This window comes from Loxodonta africana, chromosome 2, assembly GCF_030014295.1.
Source record: "Loxodonta africana isolate mLoxAfr1 chromosome 2, mLoxAfr1.hap2, whole genome shotgun sequence".
NCBI lineage: Eukaryota > Metazoa > Chordata > Mammalia > Proboscidea > Elephantidae > Loxodonta > Loxodonta africana.
The window spans coordinates 48,071,267-48,087,949 of NC_087343.1; the positions used below are offsets into that span (position 1 = coordinate 48,071,267).

The 16,683-nt window shown below is 41.8% G+C and overlaps 1 protein-coding gene across 2 annotated transcripts in view; it reads left to right on the top strand.

Annotated features, from left to right (window-relative positions):
* Positions 1 to 15,961, top strand: part of RIMOC1 (RAB7A interacting MON1-CCZ1 complex subunit 1) — a 39,772-nt gene extending 23,811 nt beyond the window's left edge. For both annotated transcript variants that reach the window (XM_010588119.3, XM_010588118.3), the window contains exon 6: positions 1,380 to 15,961. In XM_010588119.3, coding sequence (XP_010586421.1) covers positions 1,380 to 1,663 — 284 coding nt within the window. In that variant the 3' untranslated portion in view covers positions 1,664 to 15,961. The remainder of the gene's footprint in view (positions 1 to 1,379) is intronic.
* Positions 15,962 to 16,683: the final 722 nt, after the last annotated feature.

Sequence of the window (16,683 nt, forward strand, 5' to 3'; positions counted from 1 at the left end):
CCTTGGGTTCCCAATCACCAGCTTTCCCGTCCCCTCCTACCTTCTAGTCATTACCCCTGTGCTGGTGTGCCCCTTTAGTCTCGTTTTGTTTTATGGGCCTGTCTAATCTTTGGCTGAAGGATGAACCTCAGGAGTGACTTCATTACTGAGCTAAAAGGGTGTCTGGGGCCATACTCTTGGGGTTTCTCCAGTCTCTGTCAGACCAGTAAGTCTGGTCTTTTTTTTGTGAGTTAAAATTTTTTTCTACATATTTCTCCAGCTCTGTCCGGGACTCTCTATTGTGATCCCTGCCGGAGCAGTCTGTGGTAGCCAGACACCATCTAGTTGTGCTGGACTCAGTCTGGTGGAGGCTGTGGTCGTTGCGGCCCGTTAGTCCTTTAGACTGATCTTTATCTTGTGTCTTTGACTTTCTTCATTCTCCCTTGGTCCTGACGGGGTGTGACCAGTAGAGTATCTTAGATGGCCGTTCCCAAGCTTTTAAGATCCCAGATGTTACTCACCAAAGTAGAATGTAGAACATTTTCTTTATAAACTATGTTATGCCAGTTGAGCTAGATATTCCCCAAGACTATGGTCCCCACAGCCCTCAGTGAGGTAACCTTTTCTAATCACACAGTACCTATACATTGGAATAAATAATATATTTGTATTTTGATTGTTTTAAGAAGTTAAATGGTCATATGTTTTAACAGCACTTTATAGTTTCTTCTGTGATGTCTTATACGATTTTATTTCATGTTTTCTTTAAGAAAACTCTAAGAACTATGTAGGGTATGTCGAATTCTCATTTTTTAGATTTCTATACCAAGGCTCACAGAGTTTTGGTGATTTGCCCAAAGTTACACAGCTCGTAACTTACACGTGGCTTCTCAGGGTCATTATGATGCACCTTAGTTTCTGTAGACTTGTGGGACTATAGGAGAGTAGGACACTTCACTGTATCTTTATCATTGACCCCAGCATGTACCCCAAATCAAAGTTCTGTTGATGGATGGGGTACCTGGAGTTTGAGAGTACTATGAAATTGTGCCTAGAATTTGGGGTTTATGTTCTGAAAGAAATGCCATAGATTAGATTCTCAACAGAGGACCCCAGAAAAGTTAGGAAATTACTGGCCTAGATGGTTCTTTTAAAAAAAAAAAAAAAAACTATCTGATGGTATTTTTTTTGTGATGAGCCTTTTCCTTTTATAGATAAAATAGAGATAAAAGTGCCAATTAGATGAGGATTATACTAGGAATATTTGGCTTTTCTAGATGTTACTGTTATATGAGAAGGTAAAATGGTTAGTGACATAAAAGAAACATATTAGAGTTTTAATAAGTAGTTTTGTTTTTTTTTTTTTAATTCTAATCTTTCAACCTAAATGACTTTCCCAGGAATTTTTAGTGACATTCATCTGCTGGCTATGATGTACAGTGGAGAAATGTGTTACTGGGGATTGAAGCATTGTGCCAGTCGACAGTCAGGAAATCATGACGTGGATTCTGATGCTGCTGGAGCAAGCTGTACTTCACACAAAGAACCCTTGGACTTCCGAGAAGTAGGGGAAAAAATTTTGAAAAAGTATGTATCTGTGTGTGAAGGACCCCTGAGAGAACAAGAATGGAATACAACAAATGCAAAACAAATTTTAAATTTCTTTCAGCATTGTCATAAGTAGTAAGTTCATCTGTTCCTTTTCAAACAGACCCCCCCCGCAAAAAAAAGACAAGATCCATGAAATGGAAAAGTTCTAGAAAAGAAGACATGTTGACACTGAGTTTGAGAATGTTACACTACATAAAAAATACAGCATAGTTACCCTCTCGTAAAAGCCAGCACTATCTTCATTTTATGTTCTTAATCCTATGATGGAATGATTCTTTAATTTCTAAAACAACACATGTGTTATTCTAACTCAGCCTGAACTACGGATATCCTGTAACTAATACTAAGGAGGAACCCCATTTAGTTTTCCAAAGATTATTTTTCTATTACTTTAGGTTATTTTTTAATCTCCCTGTATTGAAGTTTGTTAAGATTAAAATCAAGTTACACCGTTTCTTTGAATACGTACTATGGATATAAGAATAGGCAAAATGAAAAATGATTAATATGCAGATTCCACATTCAAAATATGGTAAATAATGAAAGACTCCTGAAGGGAATCATTGTGTTTAATTATTTTACCATGAATTACTAATGGCAATTAAAATTTTTACTGTAGTAGACATTTTATAAAACTTTTAAAATGATTTTCCTATTTTGTTTAAAAGAAAATGCATGGTTTATGAGGTGATTAATGGAGATTAAAAACCAAGTTATATTAGTCCACCATTATTAGCTTATATGCCCTTAGGGGACACCTGATCATACTGTACTGAAATTTTAATATTTTTTTTGCCTCTAACAGTAGGTGTGAGTAGTAAAGGCCAGAGAACCTAACTTGGTATCTTCCTCACAGTCTTTCTGTCTATTTCATACTCTTGGTGTGGAGTTTCTTGATTTATTCACCGCTAACTTTATCACATTCCAGCAGCTTACTCCCATGGCCACACCTTGAATGCTAATCAGGTTTTTCTTTTTGAAATCTGAAATTTCAGTCCTCATTAACTGATGGCAGTTCTCATCTTTCTAGCTTTTCCAGTCCCTTATTTTTGTTGATTTTTTTTCTTTTCTTATTTCTATTTTACCATCTCTTTAGGTTTTTTTTTTTAGGTATTTACAGCCTCCTTTTCTTGACTGCATCTTTTTTCTCCTAAACAATCAGCCCCTTTCTGATTTTTTTTCTTCCCTGTCCAGCTTCAGCCCTATGGGACACCTTGTGAACCACTCACTTCCCAGTTCTCTTAAATCTGTCTTACCTATGTCCTTCAGCCTAGTAGTTCTGCAGCTCTCAACATTGAAATAATCCAACCAACCACCTGTTCTGGGATGCTGAGTTTCAGTTGAAGTTCATGCAGCCCTTCAGAGTAGAATCACTACAAGTGTCTTGCCTCCAGCTTTAGAATAACCCTCAGTGTAAACCTTTTGTTTATTACTAGTGTGGCCTTGTTCCTTTTTCCCACTATGGCTAATCCAAACCTCATCAATTTTCTCAGGCCCTCTCTGTCTCCTCCTCCAGCTCATGGCCCTTCTATTGTAGAGAAAATTGAGAGTGTGAGGTGGTCAGCTTCTCTTTACCAGTTTTACCCTACTCATTTTTCCTATTTGTAGAGAAAGAGAAGTAGCCTGCTTCCTATTGAGGGCTAATCCCCACCTGTGCAGCAGATTTCATGTCTGCCATCTCTCTCATTTCCTTGGGGCTACCTGTGAGTCGTAATCGACTCGATGGCACTGAGATTGGTTTTTTTAGTTTTTGGTTTACCCTTAAGTTACTGATCTTTATGGGCCTACCGTTTAGTTACTGATCTCCTTTAGAGGTCTACCTTTTTTCTTTCTTTCCTTCACTTCCCTTGTCCCTTCCTTTGTACCTTTTCTTTTTACTTACTCCAAATACCTTTCTTAGGCAATGTCATTCATAGATAAAGCTTTATCTACCACTTATGATATTAGGCTGACTCCCCAAACCAGTAATTAGTTGTCCATTTGCTTCTGACTCATGGTGACTCCATGTATTACAGAGTAGATTTGTGCTGCAAGGGTTTCGAGTTTGGGACCTTTTGGCAGCAGATCACCAAGCCCTTCTTCTTAGGTGCCTCTGGGTAGGTTTGGACCACAAGTCTTTTAGTTAGTTGAGCACTTATCCATTTGCACCACCCAGGGACTCTACTGACTCCCAAACTAGCTTGACTTCCAGCTTCTCCCCTGAGCTGTTCACTTTATTTCTAACTGCCTGTTAAGTGATGTTTGGAGCTCTGGTGGCACAGTGGTTAGGAGTTTGGCTGTTAACCAAAAGGTCAGCAGTTCAGATCTACCAACTGCTCCTTGGAAACCTTGTGGAGCAGCTCTACTCTGTCCTATAGGGTTGCTATGAGTCAGAATTGACTCGACAGCAATGGGTTTTATTAAGTGTGTTTACATAGGTACATAGATAGACATCACATAGTAATATTAAATTCAGTATGTCCAAACAACTCATCTTCATCTTTCTGATATCAAAATGGCCACCTCTGCTCTTCTTTGATTACTGCAGGTATACATCGCATAATATCTGTTTGGGCAACATCCAACTGCTTATACATCCGTGATTTCATGACATTATAATAAAGTTCAGAAATCCCAATTGGAAAATGGGACATAGCGGATGTACTTTGCTAAGTACTACAGATCCTGTCTGTCTCTCACTAGCACTCAGGGTCCCTTGTCAGCCCCAGCCCTGGGATAGCAGGTGAAGGGTGTCATTGTGCCTATCCTTGGCTACCTGTTCCACCACACTCACCTCAGGCAGGGATCGCACAGATGCCACTGGAGCCACCGAGGGCGATGCCCCTCAAAGCCACCACCTCACTTGGCCAGGGCACTCTGTGCATCATTCCTGGACCCAAGATTGTGGTTTCTCCCTTGGTGGTGGCCACTGAGCAGCCCAGGCTGTGGCAGTGGTGGGAGGAGGAGCGGGAAAGATGTCCTGGAGAGGAGGTGGAGGCAGAGGAGGGGAGAACAAGGCTAGAAGAGTTTAAAGCCCGTTAGGGGACTGGGTGAAGGAAGGCAGGGAGAAAGAAAGGGAAGGGAGCCCGCAGTGGAGCCAAAGATTTTTCGTAGTCCCTTGGTCAAGTGGTGGTGGTGCAGGTCCCAGGCTCGACTGGTGACCATCCTGCACATCTCTCTCCTGTATATAGTTTGGTGTTTTGCACCAGGGCTTCAAATCTGTTCCTGATGGTTCAATAATTGCAGATGTAAATGAGGGCAGTGTACACACTGAATAGCAAACCAAATTGCCCATCGGATTTTGACCTGAGTAGGAAACAAACAGTGGTGCCCTGCTCAGAGATGGTGGCTGACAGTGCTGCTTTAAATGTGTGTGGCTCTCCACAGTCCTGCCAATAATCCAGTCTCACACATCAGGCTCCTGAAACTTTCAGGATCCATGCAGGAGACTAGATTATTGGCAGGACTGTGGAAAATAACACACATCAAAAGTGGCGCTCTTTGCCGCCATTTTTGAGCAGGACACCGCTGTTTTTTTCCTACTCAGGTCAAAATCCAGTGGGCAAAAGATTTGGTTGCTGTGCAACAGGTATACTCCCCTCATTTACATTGGCATGTAATGAACTATTCCAAATTGGTTCAAAGCCCTGGTTCACACAACATCCAAATCACACATTGTATTTCACAGAACATTAAGGAACGCATATCTGTATTTGCAAGGGACACGCTTTTCCATCCCCTCACTTTAATCTGTTTGTGTCTTTGGATCTAAGATGTATATCTTGTAGACAGTGTATAGATGAATCTTGTTTTCTTATCTAATCTGCCACACTCTGCCTTTTGATTAAAAAAACCCATTGCCATCGAGTCAATTCCAACTCATAGCGACCGTGTAGGATGGAGTGGAACTGCCCTATAGAGTTTCCAAGGAGTGCCTGGTGAATTTGAACTGGCAACCTTTTGGTTAGCAGACGTAGCTCTTAACCGCTACGCCACCAGGGCTTCCTGCCTTTTGATGGGAGCACTTAATCCACTGACGTTCAGGGTAAATATTGATAGGGGAGGATTTATTTTTGCCATTTTATTGTACATTATTTTATGAGTTTTTTTCTCTTTTCTTCCAACACGGAGTCCTTTTTATCTATAGCTTTTGTCTCCCTTTTGTTATTCTTTTTTTTAGTAGGTGTTGAACTATTTTGTTTTTCTTTATTTTGGTGTATAATTTTGTTATTTACTTTTCTCTGAGGTTACCATGAGGATTATGTTTAATATCTTACAATTAAAGCTACAATTTGACTTCTCTAATATATATAATGGAAACCCTGGTGGCATAGTGGTTAAGAGTTCAGCTGCTAACAAAAAGCTTGGAAGTTAGAATCCACCAGGTGCTCCTTGGACACCCCATAGGGCAGTTCTGTTCTGTCCTGTAGGGTCGTTATGAGTTGGAATTGACTCAATGGCAGTGGGTGTTTTAATACATATAAAAGTCTCTGTCTACCCCAGGCCCTCATTGTTTTATTTGGATGTTACCATCAATTGTTTCTTTGTATTGTGGCATCCCTGTATTCCTAGTTTAAATTTGTTTTATTGTTATACGTAAATAGTAGTTATTCTCTCTTGCTTTTTTTAATCATCTCCCTATAAGTTTGTCATTATAGAGAGTGAAGGACTTGCTTGTTGTATTTACCAGCTGTCCCTTGCTGTATGTATTACTCCAAGTTGTTGTCTGGTGTGGTGGCTTTTCATTCTATAGGACTCCCTTTAATATTTCTTGTAGGGCTTGTCTGGTAGTTACAGATTCCCTTAAATTTCTGTTGATCTGGGAATATCCTAATTTTGCCCTCATTTTTGAATGACAGTTTTTTGGATATATAGTCAAAAAAAAATTTTTTTTTTTTCTTTTTTACCACATAGCATCCTTTTGGGCAACATCTGATTGCACATATGCCTGTAATCCCATAAAGTTTTTTAAATTTTTTTAAGGAAACGCAGCTCTCCTTTTGCTTATTATTTTCCCCTAATGGTTTCAAGACCCTATTATTTTCTCATTTAAAATTTTTTGTTGATACTGTGTGTTTTTACTAATGGAAGGAATGCTGATTAAAGGACCAATTCAGGATTTTTGTTACGGATTTTGATACCCATTATGTGGGAACGCAGCTGCCCCAGTAAACTCTGGAGGTAGTAAATAATGGCGCTATTAAAATTGTTCTGTTTTATTTTATTTCCTGATAATTTGCAAAACATTAGGTAAAACATGAAGGCACTTGGCAATGATTGCACATGTATTTTATTTCAGTCCCCTTCTTCTTAGCCTTTTTATTATTTTTCATGTAACTTTTTAAAACATGGTACAATGCATTCTTCCTTACTGCAAAAGCCGTACTTAACACACCAAATAAATAAAACTAAAAAATTTGAATCTCAGGAAAATTACCACTACTGTGTATTCTTCTTTATAACAAAAACAGTACTAACAGCTAAGAAGCAGAAACAGCTGCCCTGGAATATTGCAGGACTGTGCACAGCTGTGCATTCCAACTGCTATACATGGATGCAGTGATTGAGTCCTAAGATGGAATGCAGAAGCTAGAAAAGCCATCCTGAAAGAATGTAAAACAAAGACTCAAAGCAGAACAGGGAGCCAGTAACACCTGGAAACAATGAATGGTGTCAGGGAGAAAATGTTCACTATGACTGAATGAAGGCTAAGGATAGCTTATTCTTATGATAAGTATATTCTGAGGAGAACAATATAACTGGGAAACACAGTGAGGAGGCTTATCTCATAGAAGTAAAGGCAAATCTGTCAAAAGTTTAGAAAATCTCACACATCTAGGAGACATCACCTAATATAATGCTCAATTTATAAAAAAAATGAGGCTCCAACTCAGGATTCTTGAGTTTCACACATTTTACCTTGAGGTAAATGCATTAAAATTGGACTGCCTCCTTCCTAAAGAACTCCAGAGGCATGAAAAGTGGTTGGTATACCATGTGTTCCATGGGTCACAAAAGGGTTTTGTGGCACAGTGGCTAAGCACTCAGCTGCTAATCGAAAGGTTGGTGGTTTGAACCCATCAGCCACTCCACGGGAGAAAGATGTGGCAGTCTACTTCTGTAAATACTACAGCCTTGGAAACCACGTGGGGGCAGTTGTACTTTGTCCAATACAGGGTCACTGTAAGTTGGAGTTTGACTTAACAACAATAGGTTTTGTTTTGTTTTAACTCCAGAGACCCCACTTCTCTAGAGTGAAAGCAGTGTGGCTTCAGGGTGCATCCCAGTCCCTGCAGCACCTCCTTCTCTTCCTTTCCCTCCTCCTGGCTTCATTCACCCGGCCAGCAGCCATGCACCCATTCACTCCAGGCACACGGCAGTGCCTGCTGCGGCTTCTTTGCTCCTGCCATGAGCACTGGCAAAGGCACCATCAGGGCTTGGGGACTTGCAGGCTCCTAGCTTCTGGTCGTAGTGTCAGCTGTACATGATCAGGAAGCAGTCATACCCACAGAGTGGTGATTTGGACATTACATGTACTGCCAGCCATGTTCCTTGTACCCATACACCTGCTCGCTGCCCAGTCCGCACGGATACCTCTCTGTGCCCCTGGTGCACTCTCTGCTGTGTGCCTGGATGTGCTCAATGTCCTGTTGTGGCTGCTGGTGTAGCCCCTGCCCAGCCTGCACACCCAGCAAGCCTGGCCGCCTGTATCTGGTGGATACAGCTCTGGGACTTCGTCCGGTGGGCAGGTGGCAGTAGAGGGTCCATGGGGCTCAGACTGCTCCTGCTCTTTAGGTGGGCAGAACAGCAGGTGGGGGTGGGTGCTTGTAACCTTGGGACTCCTATATGTAATATGGTGTTCACATATTGTCCAAATCAGAATGTATCGTGGATGTTAAGTGATGCATGCCTGTATTATTCTTGGTTGACAGTTCTTTTCTTTCAGGACTTTGTATATATCATCCCATTGCCTTCTTGCGGGCATAGTTTCTGATGAGGGATCAGTGTAAATTCTTATTGAGGCCACTTCGTAGGTGATATTTTGCTTTTCTCGTGCTTCTCTCAAAATTCTTTTTCTTTGATTTTGCTTCTGGAAAGTTTGATTATGATATGTCATAGTGTGTTTCTCTTGGGATCTATCCTATATGGAGTTCATTGAGATTCTTGGGTGAAAATCTTCACCTCTTCCGTGATGTTTGGGAAGTTTTCTACCATTATTTCTACAAAGATTCTTTCTGAACTCTTTTTTTTTTTTTTTCTCCTTCTGGAATTTCCATTATATCATTTCCACTTGCTGATGTGTTTTTCTTCATTCTCTTTTCTTTGTTCCTCAAACTGAGTAATCTCCAAGGATTTGTCTATTTCACTGATTCTTTTTTCCATTGTTTCAGTTCTACTTCTCTGTCTATGGAATTGTTTATTTCTGCTGCTTTATTATTAAGCTTTGGAATTTTCTAGGTTTTTTTTTTTAAACAATTCTCAGTGGAATGTCTCATTTTGTTTTCGTATTGTTTCCTGAATTCTTGTAGATTTTTTTCCATGTTTTTCTTAATCTCTTTGAGGAGACTTAATAATAGTTTTTTGAAGCCTTTATTGGATAGTTCCATTATCTGTCTTTCCTCTGAGACCTTTGAACCATATTGTTCTGTCTCTCCATATGCTTTGTAATTGTCTGCTGTCTTTGAGACATTAAGGTTTTTTGGTTTATTTTGCTATGTCAGGAGCTTAGCTTCTTTTTTTCTTCAGGTTCCTTCCCTTCCTTTGTATGAATTATTAACTCAAAACAATAGTACACATATGCTAACAGCCCGGTCTCATTGGTGGAGGGAGCCCTCTGCGTGAATTCGTGTAAGCAGCCTAGCTCCCTCTCTTCTCTGTACTCACCAGGGACGCTGGAGATCATATCCACCCTCCTGTTATTTCCTTTGCCCCTGCACAAATGTGCACTCCGTGTTTCGTCTGTGTCCTGTACCGAGGTTCTTACAATCTAGCCCACATAACTCTGTTCCACCAGCACTTCCCTGTGGTTCACTGATTTCAAAGCTATGTTGCATCCATGTTTCGCTCTCAGGCATGCCCAGACCTGGTGTGTCACTTGCTCGCCTCATTGGGGCTGTGTACACAGTATCTCTGTCTCAGGCTCTGTTTTCCATGATGATCTTTTCCTAGGCTCCTCACTCAGGTGTTGTTTGTAGCTGCCCCCAAATGGCTGTGTTGCATGGAGCCAGCAGCTAGGGTATGGACAGTCTGCAAATCTCTGCTTTCCTGCTGTCCTTGCTCTATCTCTCTTTCTAGTTAGTGTTTAGTCTGTTTCTTCAACCCTTTATTTGATGATCAGAAGGCTGAGGTCTCTAATTGTGTCTGTTCTTGGTTGTTTACATAAGATGTTCATTGAGCCATCTTTTTCTGTCTCTTCATATGGTTTGTAATTTATTGCTGTCTTCAAGACATTAAGGTTTTATTTATATGTTTTTTTATTGCATTTTTTCATTTGTTTTAATATTTTGGGAGTTTAGCTTCTTACCTTTCTCTTTAGATTACTTTCCTTTCTATGTATTAATTATTGTTGTTTTGTGTTATTGGACTATGTATAGCTTTGGTGCTGCAGTTGGCTGTGTGAGGTTTCCTCCCATTGTTAGGTATGGTGGGTCACACATGGGGTCCTGTGCAATTAGGCATGGAGGATTACATGGACATGAGAGAGCAGGGCCCTTCCCGCGTCATGAGGTGCAAGGTGTTGGGTGGTCAGCATCCCTTTGCAGTACTTAAGGAGCATTGCAATCCCTCCACATTGGCATGAACAGGTAGTATGGCCCCTGGAGAGAGGGATGGGTCATCTGCCAAGTCACAGGGAAGCAGCACTTCCCAAGTAGGTGAGGCAGGTTCTCCAAGCAGGCATGGACCAGCATCTGGTACCTGTGTGGGCATGAACGGGTAGGATGAGAGAGGGTTGTCATGAGACCTGCGTACATGTGCAGATGGCCTGCAGCCAGGAAGGGGGTGGGGTGGAGCAGGGCCTCTGCTCTTCCAGGCACCCACGGATGTTGGGGGAACCCGGGCCTGCACATGGATATGGACTGCATGTGCAAATGGGTGGGGGGTGGCCGTGGGCCTGTGCGTGTGCATATGGGAGGTGGGGGTAGCACAGGGTGGGTTCTTGGGGGAGGGTATCCTGACTATTACTTTGCAGATTGACTATTCAATGAGAGTTCCTGTTCAAATGGACAGGCACCTCTGACAACCAGTCCAGGTACCAATTCCTAGTTCCCTTTCTTCTCTACACTCGCAAGGACTCTGGAGCTCATGCCCATTCTCCTGTAATTTCCATTTGCCCCTCCTTGAATGTGCACTCTGTCTTTTCTGTCCCTTGTCCTGAGGCTCCAACGATTCAGTCAACCTCACTTTGTTCCAGTAACATTTCCCTGTGGTTTCCTAGGTTCAAAGCTACAGATCTTTAGCTTGTTTGTCACCCTCTTGGAAGTACCCAGTCCTGTCATGTGTCCTGCTCACCTCGTTGTTTCTTTCCAGGTTTGTTTACATAGTATCTCTGTCTCTGTTTTCTGTGAAGTTGCCTTTGTGGACTCCGTAACTGAGGATGCTGCTTTCTGTTGCCCCAAAATGTCCATGCTGTCCCAGATCAGCAGGCAGGGTGCAAACAATCCTCAAATCTCAGCGTTCCCGCTGGTCTAGTTCTATGTCTCCTTCCCACCAGTGCTCAGTCTATTTCTTCAGCCTTCTGTTTGATATTCTGGAATCTGAGGTTGTTCTTCGTGTCTGTGTTAGTTTCTTGAGTCATTGTTGTACGGGGACGTTATGGTGTGTCTGTCTAAGCTGCCACCTTAACTGGAAGCTCTTTTTTTAATGCAGTTATTTATTGTTATCAGTTTCCCTCTGAGCGCTTCTGTCACTGTTTCACCTCCTGTTTCCCTAAGTGGATGTGCTGGCCTAGTTGTTACAGCAGTGAACTCTGTCTCTTGTAGTACTGGTTATGGTCACCTTCCCTCCAAATATTGGAGATGTTAACTGTATCTCTCTGGTATCAGACTCCTCTCCCTTGAGGGATACCAGCTGTGCCCCTTTAGTACCTGCCCCTTGTTGGATATACTGGCTGTCTCTGATTGTTTAGTACAGACCTCCCTCCCTGTGTGCACCAACCATACAACTCTGATACTAGCTCACTTACCCCAGAGCTGTAGCTGACACAGACATGCCCTTAGACTCCTCTCCCTGGACTGTTTACTATACTACACCACCCTCAGAGTCTTACCTTGGAAACAGCAACTTTTTGCTGATTCACCATGTGTTCTCACTGTTCATGATTACCAGTCCATGCTGTGCTCATTTTGTTGCTTCTTCCCTGGACTCACAGGAACTCCTGCCTGAGCAGTATTCACCTAGCTGCACTGTCTCAAGTCTGATTATACAGGTGACTTGGTCTGCACTGCGTCAGCGTTTCCTCTCTGTGTCAGGGCTGATGATTCATGTACTGTGGCCTGCATGGCACCCTGGGTCAGCCATCAGGTGGCTGCTGGGTGTTTCCCAGACTTTGCTGCTCTGGAAAGAGTAAGGGTGGAGGCTCTCCACACGTTACGCTCAGGAGATCTGTTTCTGGCTTTGGAGCCACTGGCAGCTAAGTAGTTCCAATGCTGCTGCTGATGGGTGGTTTAGCTTATGGTCAGGTCCTGTAGCTGATGAGTGGGTCCCACAGCGGATGTTTGGTTCCTATGGCCTCGGATCCAAAAGCAGAGGGGCTGAGTGTACTTGTTGACAGCATGGGTTGTCTGGATAGGAAAGGGGCGTGAGCTTCCCACACTGTTCACCCCAGAGACCTGTTCTGGCTTCAGAGTCTGAAGTTAAGAGGACCCTTCTCGTACACCTAAGAAATGTGCTGTCATTGACAGCCTGCTGTTTCTCTGTGCCCCTTTCTTAGGACAGCTGGGTTTGTACTTTCAGCCCACTCTGTATTCAGCGTGTCTATCTGTACATTTCCTAAGGATGCCCACTCAGTTTTTCTGGCCCTTAGTGTGAGCGTTCATAAATTCTGATTCATTTTCTTCTCCTGGTGGTGCACTTTCCCAGGACACAGGGGCTCAAGTCTACACTGCTGTACCTTCCCTTTGTCCTTTCCTAGGGCTACTTGCTTCAGCTTTCCTGCCTCCAGCCTGGGTACTCATACAGTCCAGTCTGCACTGTTTGACCCAGTAGCACTTTCCTGGAGTTCCCAGGATTTAAACCCATGGTGTGCCTGTGTGCACCGTCCCAGTACGAGCCATGACCACTGTGCCGCTTCATCCCAGGGCCATTTACTCAGTATCTCTGTCCCAGCCTGTGTCTTCTGTGCTGTCCCTCTGCTGGTTCTTTGTTCGATGGTGCCTTCTGCAGCTGCCCAAGGTGGCCACTCTGAGCTGGGCTGGTGAGTAGGATGAGGACGGTCCACGAATTACTGCTTCCCTATTGTCGGTGTTCTTTCTTTTTCTTGATTCAGTGTTCACTTTGGCTCTCCAACTCTTCAGCTGTTGTCTAGAGTTCCAAGATTATCAGTTCCATTGATTTTTACTTGTTTTCTCCTGGTTTTATTGTAGAGGATGTGAGGGTGCGACTGGTTATGCTGCCATCTTGCTTCTATACCTGGTATTCCTTTTTGATAAACATAAAAATCCTGATAGAGCTTTTTGGAACAAGGGGGATCTCTCCCCATCCCTGTCTCTGCCTCACTTGCTTATCGTTACACAGCTAAGATTTTTATTTAACTTAGCTTTTAGCAGATTTAGGGGCCCTGGTGGCACAAACAGTTAAGTGCTTAACTGCTAACTGTAAGGTCGGCGGTTCAGTCCCACCCAGCAGCTTCAAGGGAGAAAGACCTGGTGATATACTGCTATAAATTTTTCAACCAAGAACACACTATGGGGCAGTTCTACTCTGTCCTGTCGGGTTGCCTTGAGTCAGAATGGACTTGATGGCACCTAACAACAACTGTGAAAATAGCTTTGTGCTTTCTAAATATAAAGACTTAAATCGTTTTTAATATGATTTTAAAACCACAGACTTTTTCTATCTGGATGGGGAGATGAGAGGGCAGAGGGGGTTAGAAGCTGACAGAATGGACATGAAAAGAGACAGTGGAGGGAAGGAGTGTGCTGTCTCATGAGGGGGGGGAGAGCAATTAGGAGTATATAGCAAGGCATATATAAATTTTTGTATGAGAGACTGACTTGATTTGTAAACTTTCACTTAAAAGCACAATAAGAATTAAAAAAAAAAAGCCCACAGGCATGCATCACCTTTCCTCCCTATACCTTCTGGAGCATCACAATTAATCTCAAGTACTTTCAGTTCCTTCCCCAAATGTACGTCCTGTTCTCTTCCCTCAGTGCCCTTGCAGACTTCATTACTACTGTATTTCGGCTTGGAATACTTTTCCCTTCCTGTGGCCAAGTTCATACCTACTTGTCCTTTAGGCCCCAGCTCCAGTGATACTGTGTCAATAAGGCATTTTCCAGTACCTTCCAGTCAAAATTAGATGCTCTTAGCTTTTGCTCCCGTAATCCTCCTCTCCCATATTATCCCACTGATCACATTGCCTTGTCATTATTTTCTGTGCTAGTTTGTGAACTCCATATTCTTAAAGCTCATCTTTATTATAACCACAGAGCTTAACATAGGGCTTAATGTATGATAGGCATTTCATATTCTTTTGAATTAAGAAGATGCGTGATTCTAAGTGCCGAATTCTGTACAAAAGGATTGCCATTGGATTCCAAACCGCCATGGTTGAGAAGACAAATAGGGAATATAAGCAGCCCTCAGAGATGTAAAGTGTTACGTAGATTCCCAGCCTGAGAAAACAGTAGAACTTTCTCTTTAAAAGCTGGGAACTTTGATTTTGCCTTCATGACCCTTGTGAACCATTTGGGTTGGTTGGTACAATTATGAGGGTATCACTGGGTGGTGCTTTTTATACAACTTTTCCATCCCATACAGAATTGGAGAGTAGTTTGTAGACCATTACACATACAATGCTTTTTACTCTGGTGTATTATGAAACAGTGAACTAACAACACATTTTTGTATGTGTTACAGCCTCCTAAGTGGATTTTGTTTCATTTAAAATGATACAACTTCAAGATACCAAATATTCCACATAAGGAAACTACAATTCATTTTTACAACAACTTTCTGTTTTGTGCCTACTACGTGTCACATTCTTTCCTAGGCACTGAGGATGTAGTCTGGTAAAACACCCTCCTCTTTTGGAGCTTGTATTCTAGGGCAGGAATTTAGACAATAAGCATTTTAAGGAATGAACGTATAGCGTATCAAGTCGTGAGTGCCATGAAGAAAATGAAAGCCTTCGCACTATGAAGGGGCTGGTGTGATGCTGGGGAGAGGGGTGGTTTTATTTAGGGAGGTTGGGAAGGCACCTCTAAGTACCTTTCCGCTGCTTTACCATTTGTGTCCTCAAATTCCATCCCCTTGGTTAAACGCCTTGCATATTCAGTGCATTCATAAATTTTCTCTTTCTTAAGGAATTTCTGATACTGAATAAAGGAATGACTCACTGCTTAAGACCTTACTTTGATTACATTTAAAGGGGTTCTCTCTAGTGTGGGCTTTACAGAGGGGTGAGTGATACCTAAAGACCTTGTCACATTTATTACAGTTGGGGTTTTTCTTTGGTTTGAATTCTCTGATGGTTACCAAAATTAGAAACTCTGGTAAAGGACTTTTCGTAGTCCTTAAATCTGTATGGTTCTTTCCCAGTATGAATTTTCTGATGGTTGAATAGGCTTTAAGACTCAATTAAAGGCCTGTCTGCTTTACTCCATTTATAGGGTTTCTGGCTACTGTGAATTGTTTGATGCTTATTAAGATAAAAACCTAAAAACCGTGACTAAAAGCTTGTCCTTACTCCTTTGCATACAGTAGAGTGAGGTGAGAATCATACCTATACACCCACAATAAAATTACATTCCTAGCTTTGCAGGCTTACTGTAAATTCTCTGATGTTCATTAAGGTGTAAACTGTGTCTAAAGGTATTCCCAGATTCATTTTAATGGCATGAAAAAACCTGCAGCTTGACACAGCAGTTTTAGATTGCTTGTCACTTCTCTCTACCTTCTCATGTTCCTTTCCTGACTCCCATAAGGCTACCCCATCTGCCATAGATGCCAGGATTCTGTAGTTCTCCGGTATCACTTCCTTGTATTATTAACACAGGTTGAGATGATATGTTATGAAAGTATTGCATTAAAATACATTTAATGTATGCACAGTTAAAGTATACACTATGTATTCACACTGGTACTGATATTTCTGCTTATTAAATTATCCAAGTAAAATGTTTTGAAGCATACTTTTTTTTTTTTTTTTAAATAAAACCACACTCCCATATTTGTTTGTAGTTTTTTGCTTTCTTTTATATTTGGGTGTTGTGTCAGAGTGAAAGCTTTTATCATCTCAGTTTACTGTTCTAACTTCTGGATATTATTTCCTCTGGTCCTAAAAACTTTCAGACAGGGTAGGCTTTAGAGCCAGAAGACCTGAGTTCAAACCCCAGCTGTGCAATTTAATATTCTGTTATTTAACATGGGAACAGTGAGAGTACCTACCTCACAGATTATTGAAGATTAAATGAGCTAATGTTCAGAGTGCTTATCGTTCAGTACCTAGCACATGGTAAGAGCTCAAGAGAGTTAGCTATTACAATTACTGTGTTCTTTAATTTCTGCTTCTGCATTTCACTTATCAGCTAGTAGAGTTGTATGACAAACTCTTGTTCTGGCCAGTAAGCACTCACTGCTCTTTCCTCAGTTGAAGTGGTGCTTGCCATTCTATATGGGAAGCAGATTTCGAAGAAGAAATCATGGCCTAGCTAGGCACCTCAGATGTTTTTTATGGGTGTGACCAGAAGAAAGCCTATAAAAATTGTTTAGCTATATATACATATATATATACACACACACACATACATATTTGTATCCACTGTATACAAATTTCTCCATTTTTCAGTTGGCTTGACTGACTTGGCTTCTAGAACCTTTTGGTCTCATGTTTTAACTCACAAGTCAGAGGCATTTAAGGATCGATTAGTCATCTAAATACTATACATAACC